This window comes from Sphaerodactylus townsendi, linkage group LG10, assembly GCF_021028975.2.
Source record: "Sphaerodactylus townsendi isolate TG3544 linkage group LG10, MPM_Stown_v2.3, whole genome shotgun sequence".
Lineage (NCBI taxonomy): Eukaryota > Metazoa > Chordata > Lepidosauria > Squamata > Sphaerodactylidae > Sphaerodactylus > Sphaerodactylus townsendi.
Genome location: NC_059434.1, coordinates 1,363,346 through 1,383,067, shown reverse-complemented (window position 1 = coordinate 1,383,067; position 19,722 = coordinate 1,363,346). Strand labels below are relative to the sequence as shown.

The window sequence follows — 19,722 nt, the reverse complement described above, 5'->3', positions numbered from 1 at the left end:
CAATTACAACTTTTGTGAATGGGATCACGAAATCCTGCTGTCAAACATCTTCTCGCGAGATCTCGCAATGGTGCTGAAGGGAGAGCAGATAAAGTCCATTCAGAGAATCTGGGTGGGTTCGCTACCGCACCCAGCTACCTCCTTTATCAGATGGCTGTTTCCTTCAGGTATGTCCTGAGGCTCCCGCGCCTCATCTCTGTAACAAAGGAGAGTTCAAATTGTCCAAGGGTGCTCCCTGCACGTCTTCCAACGGGTGCTGCCAGCAGTGCTGGGTGCTGCCAGCAGAGTTTAATTTGCAAATCCAAAGGGGTCTTTGTCCTCACTAAGGAGTTGTCTGGGTGTTGGTCTAAGCTGCATTTCAGGGCTGACTTCCTTGTCCCTTAATATCAGCTTCTACAGGCTACTGCTTTTACTAATAGCACAAATATCAAAATAACTTTTCTTAAACTTAAACATTAGGGAAAACAATACAAGTACATAAGAACCTCCTAACTTAACAATAACAAAACCTTAAGCTAACTGGGGAACCTAGTCCAACTAAACTCCTAAACAGCGGGCAAATCATAAATTCAACTCTAAAGGGGCTTTCATTATATCCAGAAAGGGCAAAGGCAAGGGGGAAACCATATGGCATTGGCACAATCACACATATATGATTCTTGTAAGCCTCGCGGAGGCTTCTGAACCACACAAGTCTCTGCGTCCTGACATGGAGCCAGTGTAGTTAGGTAACTTGACTCAGGAAAATATTTTAGCTATTTTCCTGGGCAGTAACATGAGGATGCCACAAAGCAATGGACACATGATTTTTGTAGTGCAAGCTGTGGCCATGATATGTGATTAGGTGTGTTACCCAAGGTGAAGATGGAAAGGTGTCAATGGCACTGAGTGATGGCTCTTTGGATTAGTTACAGAAGTTACAGAAATTAGTTACAGAAGGGAGTATCTGGGTTAAGATAATCAGGGAAGGCCATGACACTAGGAGTCTTCTTGTAGCTGAAAATAAGTATTCATTCAGCAGGGTACTGTATCATGTTCAGAACACATTTCTCCTTCGCTGTGGAGCTGAAAACATGTTGATAGTTGAAAACAGAAAAACAATTCCTGAAAGCTTCTTGTAAGTAGACCTGGCTATTGCCAGAGAATGGGCAATCTCTGCAACAGCAGCAGAACTATTTAGGCTGGCACATGGGAAGGGTTACCTGTGAGTAAGTACTCCCCCCCCCCATGCCAGGGCAGTATGGTAACAGGTGGCCAAAGGTAAAAATCCTGAAGATCCTTGGCTTGGAACCATAGTTTTGCACCGTGGTGGTGCTACAAAGTGGTGGACCTGTGATTTTTCTGTTGTAATCTATGGGTTTAGTACTAGTGGATCCATGAATTTCCTGCTGGAAATTGTAGCTATTGGACATCGGTGATTTGATGGAGAGTTGTTGGGGGGGGGGGGGGCGAACCCAGTGCAAAACTGCTGAGGATCCGTCTGTGCTTGGGAACCCCATTTTTGCACCGTAGCAGTTTTTGGGGGTGCAGTCTGTGACCCTGGTTCGTGATGACTGCTGCAGACGTGCGCTTTGGAGCCGCGGTGCTGAGAAGCAGCCCAGGCCGGCGGTGTTGGGATGCAGTTGCAGAACCCGCCCCGCGCGCCTCTCTCTGCAGCCGCCCTGCGCCACGCACGCCCCCCCCCCCCTCGCTGCTGCACCACTCCCGGCGCGGCGGCTGCGAGGGGCGGGTCGCGCCAAAGCATCGCCCGGCTGGGCCGCCGTCGCCGCAGAGCTCGCCGCAGAGGCCAGTGGGGGTCCGCCTGCGGGCGGGGGCCGCGGACCATGAGCGCCGGGGCAGGTAGGGGCCGCCCGCAGCCGGGAGGAGGAGGGGGGCAGGAAGGGGCAGGCGACGGGCCCGGGGGATGGGGGGCTGGCTGGGCTGCTGCTGCTGCAGTCGCCACCTGGCCGGGGCCGGGACTGGGGCGCCTGCCCGCTTGCCGGGGCGGACCCAGGGGGGGCAGGCTGGTGAGGGGCCCCCGGGGGAGCCTGCGGATGGGGGCCATGAAGGGGAAGCGGCCTTCTCTTTGGGCCAGCGGGGTGTGTGTGTGTGTGTGTGTGTGCGGGGGGGGGGGGGGCGCATAGGCCCTTCCACCCGAGGCGCCGTCCAGATCGGCAGGGCTCCGCAGAGGCTGCGGCATCTGCCTGGCCGCGGTGGGGAAGGGGGGGCCCGGCCGGGGCGTGGGAAGAGCCGGTTGCTGGCCGGCCGTGGCCCTGCAGTACTCTGGGGAGGTCCCGAGCACCCAGCCTAGCTCCGGCAGGCAGCTGCTCCCTCTGCTCCGGGCCGCCCAGGGGGGGACCCAGAGTGGCTGATGTCATTCCCGTCTCCATTTTTATCTCAAACAACACCCTTGTGAGGGAGGTGAAGCTTAAGGTGTGTGACTGGCCAGAGGTCGCCCAGCAAGCTTCCGTGGCAGAGCAATGATCTGACTGGTTCCTGCAGGATACCCCCTGGGGCCTGTTTGTTTGCACATCCAGGAAGTTTGCAATCAGAAGTCACCCAAGTCTCGCTGCGTGGGTCTTGTTCCCCTGGCTGGGGGAGCCTCCTCCTGTCTCAGGTTCTGGGCATAGTGATATGTGGACCGTTGGCAGGCTCCTCATGACCTTGGCCTGCTACTGGCATGGAGGCTCTGTGGGCTGCGAAGGCATGTTGAGATTTTGCAAGGCCTTTCTATTTTTACACAACAGTAAACTTCAGCTGTACTGGTGAGCTTGGCTTGTTGGTATATGAGAATGACAAATGTCATGTGATCCCAGGGCGGCATTTTCACCCTGGGCTGCCCACTGCCTTGTTGTCGCCAGCCGTGGGCAGACATTTGGCATAAAATGCAGGAATTGTGTCATTTCGCCCTGTGCATAGAAGCAGAGTTAAAATAGTTTTGCTTTTCCTTAACCAGTTTTCTTGAGCAAAATTCTCTGTGCTTTAGAAGTGCATTCTAGCTGTTTGTGAAAAGCTCCTTTATCTGAATCATATTTCCTGTGTTGTGTGGCTCCAGTGTTTTGACAAGGAATCTGCTGTCAGACTGCATTGTGAGGCCCGTGAAATGCATGTGTTGGGAGCCTTGCAGCCCAGTGAGGGGGAAGGGGGAGGAGGCAGCACAGTGGATTTGCCCTCTCCAGGGCACTTAAACCAGTGGAGGGGCAGATCTGCTGGTGGGCAGCCACCAGGGCCCTCCATGGTAGCCAGACTCTGTCCCGCCGGGTGGCTGGCACTGGCATTATCAGCACTCCTTTGCCCCTGATGCCTCTGCCGGGTGGCCAGGGTGGAACTGACATTAGTTGGCTCCCATCTGGCCTTTTGGGTGGCATAGGCCCATTAGCCCATACAGCCGAACGGAGGGCTCTTCTGCAGCTGGGGCACTTTTTTGTTGGGTTGCCTCCCCGCATCACCAAGAAGCCCTCTTGGTAAGGGCAGGGCAGTGCCAGAGTGGTCCTGGATCCCTCTGCAGGGGGGGGCGTGTCTGGAATGGGCAGCCCATATCTCCTGACCCAAATTGGTTCTTGAGGCACCTTACAAAAGCAAGATAAAATAAAAAAGTTACAGTAGTAAAGATGTTATTTATTTGATTTTTTAGTTGCCACTCACTGAAAAGGTCTTGCAGCAACTTGCTACATTAAAACAATATAAGTTAAAAACAACATACAAGCAGTTAACAAATATAAAATACTAACATTAAAATAATACTAACATTAAAATGTTAAACTGTTAAAATATGTCACTGGTACCATACCACAAAGAAAACAACCCAAACGTGAGGGTTATACTCCAAAAGCCAACCTAGACAATTTGGCTTTGCATGCCTGCAGAAACTGAACGAGTCCGGCAGGTCTTGGGTGACATCAGAGAATGCATTCCACGTGGCAGGGGCTGCAACTGAGGTGCTGCCCTTCCGCTGGTAACAGTTAATGGAGCATCCTGGGGGTAAGAACCAGCGAGAGGCCCCGAGAGGATGACATAGTATGAGTGGGGATTGGAACCTTTCCTCTGACTTTAAACAGCTCACACAATGTGACAATTTAAAACCAGTAGATGAAAACCACACATACCTCAACCCCACAAGACGCCTCCAGTTTAGACCCCTTCTGATGGAGGACTGTCCAGCGACCGCCCCTGAAGCTCTCCAGCGTTGTTTGGAGGCCATTGCTGGCTGGTTGAAACAGAGCAGACTGAAGCTAAATCCATCTAAGATGGAGGGCCTCTGGCAGATTGCCATGAGAGACGGAAGGGTTTTCAGCTGCCACTGCTAGAGGGAACAGTTTTACAACCTGTCCCTGTCACCCACATTCTTGGGGTGTTTCTGGATGCCTCCCTTTCTATGGAGGCCCAGATAATCCACACTGCGCGCATGCCGTTTTTTCACCTACGCCAAGCATGGTGGCTGGTCCCATATCTCTCCTGTACTGATCTAACTACTGTGTTACATGCAACTGTCACTTCCAGGCTAGATTACTGTAATTTGTTCTATGCTGGCCTGCCCTTGAATCTGATCCGAAAATTGGAGCTGGTGCAAAATGCGACCGTGAGGCTCCTAAATGGGGCATCAATGAGGGAGCACATCACCTCCATTCTCCACGAATTGCATTGGTTACTGGTAGGATTCTGGATCAGGTTTCAGGTATTGGTTTTCACTTTTAAGGCCACAAGCGGCCTGCGACCTGCATCCCTTCGAAACCGCATTACCCCATATGTCCCCCAAGCAAACTTGAGGTCAGCAACTGCGAACCTCTTGGTGGGCCCCGGTCCTACTACTGTCAAATTGGCTTCAGCCAGGACCAGGGCTTTTTCAACCCTGGCTCCCACCTGGTGGAACGGTCTGCCACCTGACATCAAGGCCCTGCGGGATTTTATGCAATTCCGCAGGGGCTGCAAGGCAGAGCTGCTCCGCCAGGCTTTTGGGTGAGGCCAAAAACTAGACGCTGGAATCGAAGTGTCATTCTGTTCATAATTGCATTTGTTGCTTGCCCAAATTTTAATTCCCTCTCTGCTTTAATATCATCTGTTGCCAGCCTTATTTTAACTTTGATCTGAAATGAGCTTTTATTCGATTTTAATTTGAATGCATTTTAATTAGGTTTTAATTACTATAACTGTTTACCTGTTTTACCTGTTTTAACTTTGACTGTTTTTATTGTTCTTATTGTTTACTTGTTTATTAAACAGATTTTATGTACTTTTTATTGCTGTGAAACGCTCTGAGCTCTTGCAGAGAGAGTGGTATACACATTGAACTACCTATCTAAAATAAATAAACGAAAAGCCCTCGCAAATGTTAGTGCGTCTCTCCACTCACCTCCACTCTTAGCCTTTTCACCAGTCTCAAGCCATACCAGCAAGGTATCAGCCCTGCAAGGTAGAACACTGGCAAGTTACATACCACAATCAGTTACTTTAAGCTAAGGTATTGGGTTTGGATCGAAGCCTCAAAATCCAAATAGTACCACAGGAGTATGATGAATAAGGTTTATGAAAAAAATATGCAAGAATATACAAATGCAGAAGCAGTGGAAAGCAAGGAAGGAAATAATCAAACTAAATAACTACTCTGATACTTATTCAGGCTTTAGGCATCTAACCAGTGGCATATCTTCCCGGTGACATGGAGTAACCCATGTCTCTGGGTGCACGCACAAAATCGCCCCCCCCCCATGTGACTGGAGAGTCAGCCTCCCTCATTGGAGGCAGGAGCCGAGAAACAACTTTGCTGGAGCAGAGCAGGCTATGGAATATATTTTTAAGCCTCCTGGCACCCCCAAGAGTCCCATCCCTCCTGAGGGAGCCCAGAAGACAAAACACCCTAGCCCCACCCACCTGCAAAGTATGCAGAGTTGTGTGCCACAGCCCCCACCCTGCCTGTAGATACAGGACGTGGTCTCAGCCTGTTGCTTTTAGCAGACCCAGTCCTGCCTTGAACTATCTTTTCAAGTTATGGTGAACATTTCAGAAATAACTTGAAAAGATAGTCCAAGGCAGGACTGGGCCTGCTAAAAGCAGGGGGACCTGACCATGTTTCTGATCTCCAAGGTGAGTGCCTTGGACTATGTTTTCAAGTTATGGGGATCATTTCAACAAAATATCCATGAGCCTTTGTGAAAAATGCGAATTACTAAGGTTTGTTGTTAGGGCAGGTGGGCATGTACTTCTGCAGCTGGCATGAGCTCACAACTGAGAATCTCACCCACATCTGGGATTCCTTGCACCAGATGCAAAATGACTGCGAAACTCTCCCGGGCCCACAATCGGACTTGCCTCTGTGCCTGACTCCATCTCATCCTTTCTCTTGCTTGAAGCTTCCAGTCATCATGACATTAATTTCCCATCCAGGAGTCTTCAGCAATCTGATTAGGCCCAAAAGCCTGACCCAAAATTTGAAAGGCTGAGAAACAGCCGGACAAGGCCAGTGTATTGAAAGGGTAAATTTGGGAGAATGCTGTTCCTAGTCTGATTTCCACCGGTCTCAGTTAACTCTATTTACGATCCTTTTCCAGTGGTCTTTAAGGACGTGGGGTTTGTGCAGCAGCATCACCATGTGGGAGTGGCTCGTGCTTGAGGCCTGGTTCTGTGTGAGCCTTTCCCACGGACACCTGCATGAGCTCCAGTGTCCCACGTGAACTGTGCTGCAACCCGTTCCTTGTTCTTTGTTAACAAGTCTGTGCCATGTCTGATGGCCAAGTGCTTTATCAGTTACCTTAATTATTGTACAGTGGTTCACTTAGATTTTGCTGAAGGTGTTTCCCCTTTCCCCGCAGCGTCTCAGCCGCAGGCTGCGCATCGTCACTTGGAGAAGTCGCCTGGCTCTGCAATCCTCTGCAACAACTGTGGCAAAGCATGCAAAGGAGAGGTGCTGAGAGTTCAGAAGAAGTATTTCCATATTAAATGTTTTGTTTGCAAAGGTAAGTATTTATTTTTAATATTATCAGTCTTCAGGCCTGCTGGGAAAGGTGGGGGCTGGGCATGCAAGACTAGTATTGCCTGTATTGCCTCCTCCTCTCAGCCACGTGTATAATGATAGAAAAGGAACAAGTGAATCAATAAGTGTGGTGGTGTGGGTGGTGGCGTTAGGTCCAGTTATCGTGTTGTCAGAATGGATATGCGGCCAGAGGTGGGGCCATTGGGGTTTGTTGCAGGCCGTGATCCCAGAACACTGTCCTTATTTAGAAGGATATTGTTGTGGTGAGAAGTTGTTTAAAGTTAAGAAGGTGTGTGTGGACAAGAAAAGGTTTGCCTGAATTGGTTGTAGGCAGTTAATGATATATTGAACTGGCTGGAGCTGAGAGCTGCATGTGACCACTAGTGGTATTCTGTTGTTGTTTAATTTGGGCCTATATTTAGTTCATAGAATCAAAGATTTGGAAGAGACCCCAAGGGCCATCCAGTCCAACCCTCTGCCATGCAGGAAAACACAATCAAAGCACTCCTGACAGACAGCCATCCAGCCTCTGTTTAGAAACCTCCAAAGAAGGAGACTCCACCACCCTCCGAGGCAGCTTATTCCACTGTCAAGCAGGCCTTATTGTCAGCCCTTTAGTGTTTGCTTATTATTTGATGATTTCTAGGCCACTCTTCCCCTTGCTTGGCTCAGGGCAGCTTACTACAATAAATTAACAGGTTAAGACATGTAACCATACATTACAAAAGGGGCCATAAGAATCAATCCCACACTTAGGGAAATTATTTAAAAGAAGAGGGAAAGAGAAAGAAGAAAGAGGAGAAAGGAAAAGGAGGCCCAGCTTTGACGGAATGCCGCTGTTGCCCCCAACCGCAGGCCTGGCACTTGACAGAGCGTTCCGCCAGGCCCGAGCCAGAGCTGGAAAGGCCCTGTCGACCATGGATGTGCTCCACCCGCAGCGCCCCAGTAGGGAGCTATGCAGCTGCATTCTGAACCTCTTCGTCTCAAGGGCAGACCAACATACAGTGCTTTACAGTAGTGTAATCTAGAGGTGGCCCCTGCGTGGATTACTGTGGCTATGTCAGGGTGTCAGAAAGTAGGGAGTAGCCTGGCCTAGCTTAGATGATAAAGTGCCAGCCTGACCACATTTGTGACTTGAGCCTCTATAGACAAGGAGGCAGCAAGTATCATGACAGTTGGCAAAGGTGTTAGCTGTACCCCATCAAGAGCTAGAAGGTGACCAGTCCTACTAAGTTTCCCTGATCCGTCTTCAATGGATTTAGTTTCATCTGGCTCTGCTTCAACCACTTCATCATGGCCTCCACACAACTGGCCAAAATGTCCAGGGTGGTGTCTGGCCGACCACCCATCAACAGGCTCCGATGGGTGTCATCAGCATACTGGGGACAGCCCCGCCTGCAACTCTGGATCAACGGGGCAAGGGGGCACGTATAGTTGTTAAACAGTTTTGAGAAGAGGATTGCCCTTGTGGGATACCACACACTGCTAGGCCTCAAGGGCTGACGGGAATTGTAGTCCATAACATCTGGAGTGCCAAAGGTTCGCCACCACGGCCCTAGCAGATTCTCTCACATCCACACCAAGGCCACAGCTGGCCCAGCCATTATCATTGCCCGAGGGTGGGAAGGTTTTCTTTTGCCTGCAAAGTAACTAGTGAATAGTGCTTAATGCCCCCCCCCCCCTTTATCTGCAACTTCCCGAATGGGGGGAAGCTGTCTCACAACAATGTCTCTGTTCTCACCATCTTTCTTATGCTGATGTTTTGGGAATGTGAGGGAGGGGGGATTATGGGTTGAGCAATGTTGCAATTTACAGATATATATACTGGGGTTCAGGGAGCAAAGCGATAGCTGTGGCTTGGGGTGACACAGTTCCAATAAAGCTCTTGAAGCTCCCTGAGTCTTGTTCGCTGACTGGAGTAACAGATCCTTACACCAGGGCACTTTTACACTTTCAGTCTATTTCCAATGCACTTTACAATTATTTGCAAGTAGATTCTTTGGTTGCACAGAGTGAAATCCGGTTGCACAGTACATTGAAAGTATTCTGTATATGGGAAAACTAAAAAAAAACTCCCACAAGCAGCAGAAGGAGAGGGTCAGCAGGACATGGGCTTTGCAGAACTCCACTGCTGGGGGTTGCTCCATTTGGCTGTCCTCTGGGTCTCTAGGCCAGACACGGGCTCACCAGGCATCAAGAGCTTTCCTTAAAGAAATGGCTGCCGTCATCAAAAGGGATGAGCTCTGCCTAGATTCCAGAAGTGGTCTCCGAGGAAGAGTCAGAAACTGCTGCTGATTCCAAATTCAGGTGCCAAGTTGCTAGCTGGGGCTGCTCCTGAGCTCGGGGTCTTGCCCTGGTTTCCAGTTGGTTTCTGGGCGCAATTTAAAAGGTTGGGGATTACTTTGAAAGCCATAAATGATGTTGATCTAAATTTGACAAGTCAGTAGTTTACAGGATTTAAATGGCTTTTGAGCTTTAAAAATTTTTTTTGTTGCTTTGATCTGTTGGCTGCCATGAGCGTGCTACATAGGAAGCTGGAGTACAAACACTTCCACTCTGTGTTGTTGTGTGCTCTGGAGTGGCACTACAATACGTGGCACTACTTTATACACTGCTTGGCCTGCTGGAAAAGTGGCAGCTGCGGTGCTCTGAAAGCTGCTGTGGCTGCTGATGGGGCCGTTTCTGTTGGGCTGCCGATGGTATTCCAGCCTCATTGCCTTTGATAATAGTGCACGGAGTGGTGCTCCACGGAGCTGGCAGCATTTCCCTTAATCCCTCTGACCTACTTCTTCCTGCAGCGTGTGGCCGTGACTTGGCCGAGGGAGGATTTTTTGTGCGGCAGGGAGACTACATCTGCACTCTGGATTACCAGCGACTCTATGGGACGCGCTGCTTCAGCTGCGACCAGTTCATCGAAGGAGAGGTGGTTTCAGCCCTGGGGAAAACCTACCACCCGCATTGTTTTGTGTGTGTGGTTTGCAGGTAGGTTTCAGTGCAACATCTGTTAAGATGTTATTTTACTAATGGATCAGAGCTGGATAGTACCACCCACAACAGATTTTCCATTTAACATCTAATGAGCTTTTTCACCCTGAATGTGTTCATAGTTTCAGTTGTCCCTTGCCTTGTCAGTGAAACAGGCACGTTCTGGTGAAAGCCCCGCTGAGTGTAGAAAGGGACTTCTTATGCCTGTGAGACTCTGAGCTGTCACCATGCCAGTGTGCATGCCCTTCCTGGTCAAGGGCATGCCTGAAACCTTCACAGAGGCACAGAAGGCTGCCCCAGGAGTATGTAGTATGGGGCTGTCAAGTTGTCTTGGGGACCCAAAGGACATCTGTGCCTGCCTCGTCCAGCCTCACCTGGGAAGCCTTGCGGTCCCATACAGCCTCCAACAGACTCTGTTTTGTATGAAATCGGACAGCATCTCTAATTGTGTGTGTGTGAGTGTGTGTGTGTGTGTAGGGGGGTAATAAAAGTGTGATACTGACTGCCATCAACACTTGTTTCTCTCAACTGTAGCCTTTATACTGTATGACAAGTTCCAATCCCATGTGGCTTTCACCAGTTCTCTCCTTCCACTGCCATCCAGATGTGGATAGTGGTGAAGGTCTCGCTTTCCAGAGTGTCTTGTCCACATCAGCCCTTTGTGCTGGGACTTGGGCCGCTCCCTGTTGCCTCAGTTTCCCAGCTGATTGACTCAGAAGTCTCCATCGTATATAGACCAGGGGGAAGCTGTGAGGACCCGTGGGAGGCATCTCATTTCCCCTCTCCCACCGTCTCCATTTTTTATTTCCTGAAATCTCCCACAGTATCTCCCCCTTTCCAGCTTCTTTTTGTCCTTATGGGGTAGCCAACCTCCAGGTGGGGCCTGGAGATCTCCTGGGGTCACAACAGATCTCCCAACTAGAATTCCCTGAGGGTTGCCAGCTACAGGTTGGGAAAATCCTGGAGATTTGGTGGTGGAGTCTTGGGAAGTTGGCCAACTTGGCTATTAGTATATAGATCAGAAACATTTATATCCTGCCTTTCGACAGTAAAGTGGTTCTTCTCCTATCCAGAGGTCACTCCATCCATACCATTGCAGCATCCCTATAAGGCAGGATAAGCTGAGAGAATGAGACCTGTGGGTCACCCAGTGAGTAGTTTACATCTTCGCTTTTTGTCACAGATGACGATCTCTGCAGGAAGGAGTAAATAGGCATTGCTTAATCCTGACCCCAACTGCTGACTTTCCTTGCCCCCATAATACTCTCTGCCAACCAGTTTAGCTCAATTTATCCATTCCATGTCAAGAAGTAAGTTTAGCTTATTTGTGTGTGGGTAGAACATAAAATATATTTATAACCCATTTTTCTTCCCTGCGAGGACCCAGTGAGCAGCAGTTGCCTAGTGGTTAAGAACAGGAGCACTCTAAACTGAAGGAACTGGATTTGTTTCTCTGCTCTGCCGGTTGAGCTGTGGAGGCTTATCTGGGGAATTCAGATTAGCCTGTGCACTCCAGCACACACCAGCTGGGTGACCTTGGTCTAGACACAGTTCTTCTGAGCTCTCTCAGCCCCACCCACCTCACAGGATGTTTATTGGGGGGGAGGAGGGAAAGGAGTTTGTAAGCCCCATTGAGTCTCCTATAGGAGAGAAAGGGGTATATAAATCCAACTCCTCTTCCTCCTCTCCTTCTCCTTCTTCTAAGCAGGTTACAACATCATTCTCTGCTCCCCCATTTTACTCTCACAACAACCCTGTGTGTAACTCAGATTGTAGTATAACACTCAGTAGAATCTTAGGCACTTTATCATCAAATCATAGCTGTCATTTCAAGTAACTTTAATAATTGTGGGAAATTCAATGTTTTGCATAATTTCCCCATGGGTTGAGCAGGTGGGTGACTATGCATTTGCTTTATGAAACAGCAGCCAACTCTGTTGCACTTCTGTTAGATAATTGATCTCCACTATGAACCACCATTTTCAGTTTACTTGTTTTAAATGGTACTTTTGCTGTGTATGGATGAAAACTGGAAATATGGCGGTAGGAATGTTTAATGCTACTAGTGTTCAGACAACAAGGAATCCGGGCTGGGTTTTGTGAACTCAAGGACGTAGGTAAGGGTTTTTTTCCCGGGTTTAACCCTCCCATTACATGTCCGAAGCTCCACCCTGTTTGTATTTTTTGTATTTTTAAGTGTTTTTTGAGTTTTTGGCCTGCAGGGGGCGTAGTTTTTAGGCTAGCAGCACCAAAATTTCAGGGATTGTTTGGGTTACTCTCCTGATGATACCACCCAGGTTTGGTGAGGGTCCAAAATTATGGACTCCCAAAGGGGGTGCCCCCATCCCCCATTGTCTCCAATGGGAGCTAGGTATCAGGATGCCTAGTAGGTGCTGGGAGCTGCTTGCTGCTTTAGGCTTGGGGGGGAATGGGCATTACATATTGTGTGATTGTTTCTAGCTGTTTTCGCCACCAGGTGCTGGCCTAGGTCAGCTCAAACGGACACTTGCTCTTATCAAAACTGTCTACATATTTCTTTGCCTGTTCACATGGAGTGTGTGGTTGCTCTTTTAATATACTGGTGTTTGCGCGGGGAAAAGTCAATTCTGGCTTTTCCAAGCTGTCCTCTGGTCGAATAAACCTCTGTTCTCTACAAGGTGTTGTTTCACTCATTGAGGATCTGACACTAATAGGAGATGGGGGCTACACTTTGAGGGTCCATAAATTTGGACCCCCTGAACCAAACTTCACCAAACCTGGGTGGTATCATCAGGAGAGTCTCCTAAATATACCCTGAAAGTTTGGTGCTGCTAACTTAACAATGCACCCCTGACAGCAGGCACCCTCCAAATTTCCCCAGATTCTCCTTTTAAATCCACCCCCTTCGGCATGGACTTAAAGGGAGAATCTGAGGTTCCCAGTTTAAACATTTAAAGTGATGCTGTTTCAGGGTGGGGAAGAATCCATCCCAAAACAGCATCACTTTCAATGTTGTTTTAACTGGGGACCCCAGATTCTCCCTTTAAGGTGGATTTAAAAGAAGAATCTGGGCTCCCTAGTTTAAACACCATTGAAAATAATGTTGTTTGGGGTGGATTCCAGCATCACAGTGGCCGCCCATGGGAGGCCCCCCCCGCAAAACTCAGATTTTGCACTGGGCTCCATTTTCCCTAGCTACACCTCTGCCTGGAGGGGAGGGCAGAATGGACTGCCATCTGCCATCTGGAAGCCCAGCTGGTGCGGGGGCAGGGGAGTCTGCCGTCCCTGGCCTCAGAGAACTGCTTTTATAAACACTGAGGCTGGGGGCAGGGCTTAGGGAGGTGTGGCCATGCTCCCAGGGTGGGTGGGGGCGTGGCCCTGCCCCCGACCTCCCCATACAAAATCTATACCTACGTCCCTGTGTGAACTGCCACTTACTTCTAGGAGGTTGTGGGAGAACAGGCCTGTTTTGACCTGCAGGCCCTATTCCACCCAACCTCTCCCAGGGGTTCCCAACTTCTCCTGGAGGGGCTTTCTCTCTCTCTCTCTCTCTCTCTCTCTCTCTCTCTCTCTCTCTCTCTCGGGTAACTGCTACCACCACCCAACCCTTGTAGGAATTTCTCACTGAGGAGGGCCATGGCTCCCCAGCTTCCTTGCCAGCTTGGAGGCCTAGCCTCTGTGTCTCCCCCTTCCCCACTCCTGGGCACCACGGGGATGATTTACAGCCTGGTGAGCCCCTGGAGAAATAGCTGCTTGCCAACTGCCAGCCATCCTCCCTCCTGGCACCCCTTTGTAAAAACATGTCCAAGACCATGGAGGTCTGTGTGGTACAGAGAACGGCCACCAGCATCCAACTTTAACAAGTGTTTATTAAAAGGAAAATTTATTAAAAGGAAAATATTTAAAGCATACTTTTAGCACAACAAGGGATTTAGAAGAAATGAGAGATAAACACAATTCCTCTGCCCCTCCCTCTGTACATACCCCACCGGATGGTATTAAAGGGCAGGCTCTTAAGCTTAGAATATTACAGATCCCGTAGAGTTCCCATTACCTGGACAATTGGGCCGGCTCCCTGGGCAACCACATGGCCAAGATGGCTGCCTCCCACAGAGCTCCAGCAAAAGCCTTGTCCCCTTCGAGGGCTCCAGCCAGAAGAGCCCTTCCCCTTGACCTGATTAGTCTGGGTCAAGGAAGCCTTTCCTGCTAGCTCCTCAATCCTCTTCATGAGGTCTTTCTGTCCCTTTAAGACCTTCAAATCTGTGATACCTGCTTGGAGAAGGGGGTGGGTGGGTGTTGGCTTATTCAGTGGACTCTTAGGCAGCAGTTGAAGTGACTTCCCCCTCCATCCTGCTCAGAGGGGAAAGATGCTGAAACATTTTCAAACCTTAAGGGTAGAAAGCCGTTTCTTTACAGATGTGTTTAGAACCACCCCCACCCCCATCCCAGTGGAAACACACTAACACCAGAGTCTTCAACCCTGTAATAATCAGGGCTCACTGGACTTGCTGGTTCACATGTATAGAAAGCCAAAGGCATCCCCTCCCCAACAAACACCCTGTGAGGTGGGTGGGGCTGAGAGAGCTCGGAAGAACTGTGACTAGTCCAAGGACACCCAGCTGACACATGTGTTGGAGTGCACAAGTTAATCTGGTTCACCAGATAAGCCTCCACAGCTCTAGTGGCAGAGTGGGGAATCAACCCCGGTTCTCCAGATTAGAGTGCACCTGCTCTTAACCACTATACAATGCTGGTGGGATCATCTTTCAGAGACTGGTTCCTCTTCTTCCTGTGACTTCCTGACACCTGCTTGCAGCTCAGTGAGTTGCTTGACGCTAAAGATGGCTCCTGAGCCCAGAGAGGTTGAAGACTGCTTCTGCAGAAAACTTGATCCAAACAAATGAGGGAAGCGAGCAAGTTCAGCTGGTGGGGGAGAAACAGGCACTGGAGGATTGTGGGTGGGCATCATCACCTACAGAGGCTTGGGGCAAAGGTGGCATGAGGGTAGGCTGGGCCAGATTTCATGGCAGGGTGGAGTGGTGCTTGACCTTACCCACATGAACATGGGAAGCTGCCTTATGCTGACTGAGACCCTCAGTCTGTCAGTGCTGTCTTCTCAGTCTGGCAGCAGATATCCCAGGTCTCAGGCAGATGTTTTTCACATCCCCTACTACCTAGTCCTTTTAATTGAAGACATTGGGAGATGAACCTGAGGCCTACAGCAGATGTGTCACTGATCCACAGTCCCTCCCACACATCTTGGGGGTGGCTGTCACAGCTTGATCCTAAAAGTGTGTCCTTTGATGCAAGTCCCACATAGTTCAGTTTGCTGCCTCCTTGCAGATATGCTTAAAAATTGTAGCTGTAGATTCTAAAGTCCCCCTGTGGTCCTTGATTCTGTTTCTTCTGATGGGGAACAGAGTTCTTTAGGCTACTGTACCTCCTCCAAAAGCACATTTGATTTCTTGATGAGAAGACTTTGAGAAATACAAATGACAGACAAGTGTACCTGAATTCATTGCCAGAGATTCCTTCTCTCTTAAGCCAGTTCTTCATACTGAGAACAAATGATCAAATACTAAATAAGTTACTCTTTTGTACCAAAATGAAACAGCTGGGGTTCCAAGGCTAATGATTTCTGTTCATTAATATGTTAACTTGTCTTGCTGCAGGCAGCGTTTTCCTCCTGGAGATCGTGTTACTTTCAACGGGAGAGACTGCGTCTGCCAGAAGTGTTCTGTGCCATCTACTGGGAGCAACAGCAGTTTGCCAGTCCAAGCCCCCCAAAGTAAGCCTCAGGTTCCTTTTTCTCTTAGAATCTTAGGATTGGAGGAGACCCCAAAGGCCATCAAGTCCAATCCCCAGCCATGCAGGAAGACATAATCAAAGCACTCCCAACAGATGGTTATCCAGCCTCTGCTTAAAAGCCTCCAAAGAAGGAGACTCCACCATGCTTTGAGACATCATATTCCACAGTCAAACAGTCTTTACCATCAGGAAGTTCTTCCTAATGTTTAGGTGAACTGCTTTTCCTGTACTTTGAATACATTATTCCTTGCCCAAGTCTCTGAAGCAGCAGAAAACAAGCTTGCTCCCTCTTCAACATGACATCCGTTCAAATATTTAAACATGGCGATCATGTCACCCCTTAACCTTCTCTTCTCCAGACTGAACATCCCCAGATCCCTAAGTCTCTCCTCATAGGGCATGGACTCCGGACCTTTTACCATTCTGATCGTCCTCCTCTGGACCTGTCCCAGCTTGCTAGTGTCCTTCTTAAACTGTGGGGTCCAGAACTGGACACAGTGTTCCGGATGAGGTCTGACCAATGCAGAATGCACTGGTACTCGATCTAGATACTCTACTCCCGTGGTGGCAAACCTTTGGCACTCCAGATGGAGTGCCAAAGGTTCGCCACCACTGCTCTACTCCTATTCATGCATCCCAGAATTGCATTTCCTTTCTTATCTGCCACATCACACTGTTGACTCGTGTTCAGTTTGTGGTCTCTTAAGACTCCCAGATCCCTTTCACATGTACTGTTGTCAAGCCAGGTGTCACCCATCCTATATTTCATTTTTTTCTGCCTAAGTGGAGTACCTTACATTTATCTCTGTCCAAATTCATTTTGTTATTTTTGGCCCAGCTCTCTAATGTGTCCAGGTCATTTTGAATTGTGATCCTGTCCTCTGGTGAATTCCCCCCCCCCCCCCCAATTTGGTATCATCTGCAAATTTGATTAGCATGCCCTCTATTCCATCATCCAAGTCACTGATAAAAATATTGAATAGAACTGGACCTAGGACAGAACCCTGTGGCACCCCATTAGTCACTTCTCTGCAGGATGAAGAAGAGCCATTGGTGAGTACCCTTTGAGTTTAATCAGTCTACCAATTACAAATCATTTGTCTACTAGCTTTTTTTCAAGAATATCAAGGGGGACCTTGTCAAAAGTCAACTGAAATCAAGGTATGATATATCAACAGCACTCCCTTTGTCTACCAAGCTTGTCACTCTATCAAAAAAAGATAAGATTAGTCTGGAATGGCTTGATTTTGAGAAACCCACATGGACATTTAGTGATCATAGTAGAAGAAGAAGAAGAAGAAGAGTTTGGATTTATATCCCCCCCTTTCTCTCCTGCAGGAGACTCAAAGGGGCTTACAATCTCCTTGCCCTTCCCCCCTCACAACAAACACCCTGTGAGGTAGGTGGGGCTGAGAGAGCTCTGAGAAGCTGTGACTAGCCCAAGGTCACCCAGCTGGCATGTGTGGGAGTGTACAGGCTAATCTGAATTCCCCAGATAAGCCTCCACAGCTCAGGCGGCAGAGCTGGGAATCAAACCCGGTTCCTCCAGATTAGATACATGAGCTCTTAACCTCCTACGCCACTGCTGCTCCCTTCTATGTGCTTACAGACTGTCTGGTTTAATGATCTGCTCTAGAATCTTTCCTGATATTGATGTCAGGCTGATTGAGCGGTAATTGTTTGGGACTTCTCCTTTTTTTGAAGGTGCGGACAACATTTGCCCTCCTCCAGTCTTCTGGAACCTCTGTTCTCCAGGAATTCTCAAAGATTATAGCAAGTGGTTTTGAGATTACTTCTGTCAGTTGTTTTAATACCCTTGGTTGAGTTGATTAAAGTACAGATACTTGATGTCTTCCCATTCTTGTGTGTTAGCATTGATGTTGAACAAGGCAATGGTTTTCTCTGAGTATTTACTAGATAGCCACAAAATATCCAGTAATTCAATATTTGTTAGCTTCTTTGTAAAGCTATTCATTGTTGGTCAGAGTTTGGTGGCTGGCATGCATTGATCCTTTTTGGTTTTGTGCAGTAGTGTTTAGCCATTAACATCTCGTTCGTTTATATTTGACCGCTGTCCACATCAAAACAGCTATGAAAATGGATAGATGTTTGAAGATTTAACCTTTAAAGTTAAAAGCAAATTTGAACTTTTGCAGATTTTGGATATTTTTATAACCGGTAATTTTTTAAACTGGAACAGTACATGGCCAGATAAGTTTGCAGTGTTTGGGGTCAGAAAGATTCATTTTTGGTCTTCATTTTGACAAATATGTAATATTGAGATCTGTATCATGTCATGGTTAAGTGTCAGGTGAGGATCGCAGAATTCCCCCTGCATGATGGAAGCTTGTGGGGTGGCCTCGGGCCAGTCATGCACACGCTATCAGCCTTGTGAGGATAAAATGGAGAAAGGGGGAGTGTTGGGTCCTCATTACAGGAAAAAGTGAACAATTAAGTAACTGTGGTTGCCCCCATTTGAACACAGTGGTTTTGCGCATTCTGCAGTGAAGTCGTTACGGGCGACGCAAGGAATAGGTGAGACGCAGCGATATCATCTGGTGGAGAGAAGCCAGTAGCGATATAGCGTGATCCGTGGATCTGGCTACTCTGCCGAGCTGGTGGTCCCTGGCACCTTTTATTAGGGTTTTCGGGAAGGCGGGAGATCGGGAGAATGTTGCACAATACATGAATCATAGAGGCTGCGTACGTGCGGGAGGAAACGCTCCTGTCTGGGCCTAATCCATACCTGGGGGTATGTACCTTTTGTCCCTTTGTCCAGGACATCTTGTGACCTGTGAGTCACGGGGGTCTTGTGACGGGTGAGGATGCTTGCCCAGAGGGCAACAGATGGCGCAGGCATTCCTGTGCTCTGTCTGAAGCTCTGCCGGGTTCGCAGGCTCACCCCTACATCTCCCCATTTCTAACAATTTAAGGCAAAGACCAAATCAGCTAATAATTTGGAGGAACGTTTGCATCCCTGGGAACTCTCTCAAAATGATTGAGCTGTTTGTGTAGCATTACAGCTTGGTTCCTGTGCAGAGGAAAGTCAAAGGGTTTCTTACACATATTACAAGCAAGGCTAGAAATACATTGAACAAAGCAAGTTCCAACAACAAAGCATACAAGAACTCCAATGAAGAACTGAATGATAACATGCCACCACCCACCAGGCAGCCAACTCCAAATTGCAGACCACCAGTGGGGAAGCACATCATATTTCAGATTAGACACAATATCTTGCAATGCACACACCTCAATATGAATCAAATGGGAATTATCAGAAAGATTAAAACAACACATATTATTTACACTCTCACATCCTTGGTGATGCAGTAACAACAAATAGTCAATAGCAGCACGATTATCTAAGGTCGCCTGGCGAAGTTCCTGTTGCTCGGAAGCCAATGCATCCAGAGCAGTTGAGGTGGAATTAATGGACTTGGCGAGAGCGCAAGCCAGGCGGCCGATAGTCTTAGCGTTAAAGGAAGCAAGTCCGGGGACTCCCACAAGGGAAGTCACGAGGGAAACATACTTTGCCTCGGAGAGGGCTACTGCGTCGCTCCGGCAAGAGGGGTCGAGGGGGAGGGCGGAGCGGCTCCGGCTCCTGGGCAAACCGCTCCCAGATATTAGCTTGATTTAGATCCAAGAGGGGGTGACCGATTGTCACCGGTAGTAGACAGCAAAGCAAACAGATGATTGTGACTGCGGAATTGGCAGTGTTAACCGCAAAGATTGCAGCGCAGAGATTCTCAGGTGTCTCGGGGCGGCCTCGTTGTTGCAACAGCTTCTGCGCTTGGCTGGTCATGGCCTTGACGTCCCCCCAGGTCATCCGGATCTTCTGCTCGTTCTGGCGCTGGCAGCGGCTCCGTCGGGGGGGCTGCTGGGCTGGATCCTCCAGGGAGATCTGTTCCATCTCCGGGATGGGGTTGGTTCCCATCTGGTGCCACTCCATGGGCTGGCCGGACATGGTGGGCAGGAATCCACAGAGGACCTGTAGGGAGAAG

General features: G+C 48.9%; 1 protein-coding gene across 7 annotated transcripts in view; it reads left to right on the top strand.

Moving 5' to 3' along the window:
- The first annotated feature begins 1,701 nt into the window (after nucleotides 1-1,701).
- The window catches only part of ABLIM2 (actin binding LIM protein family member 2), a 139,415-nt gene continuing 121,394 nt past the window's right edge, over nucleotides 1,702-19,722 (top strand). For all 7 annotated transcript variants that reach the window (XR_007245639.1, XM_048509728.1, XM_048509727.1 and 4 more), the window contains exons 1-4: nucleotides 1,702-1,839; nucleotides 6,786-6,929; nucleotides 9,745-9,928; nucleotides 15,583-15,698. Coding sequence is in view for 6 of the 7 variants with exons in the window: in XM_048509728.1 (XP_048365685.1) it covers nucleotides 1,824-1,839; nucleotides 6,786-6,929; nucleotides 9,745-9,928; nucleotides 15,583-15,698 (460 nt within the window). In the remaining variant the exon portion in view is untranslated. The remainder of the gene's footprint in view (nucleotides 1,840-6,785; nucleotides 6,930-9,744; nucleotides 9,929-15,582; nucleotides 15,699-19,722) is intronic.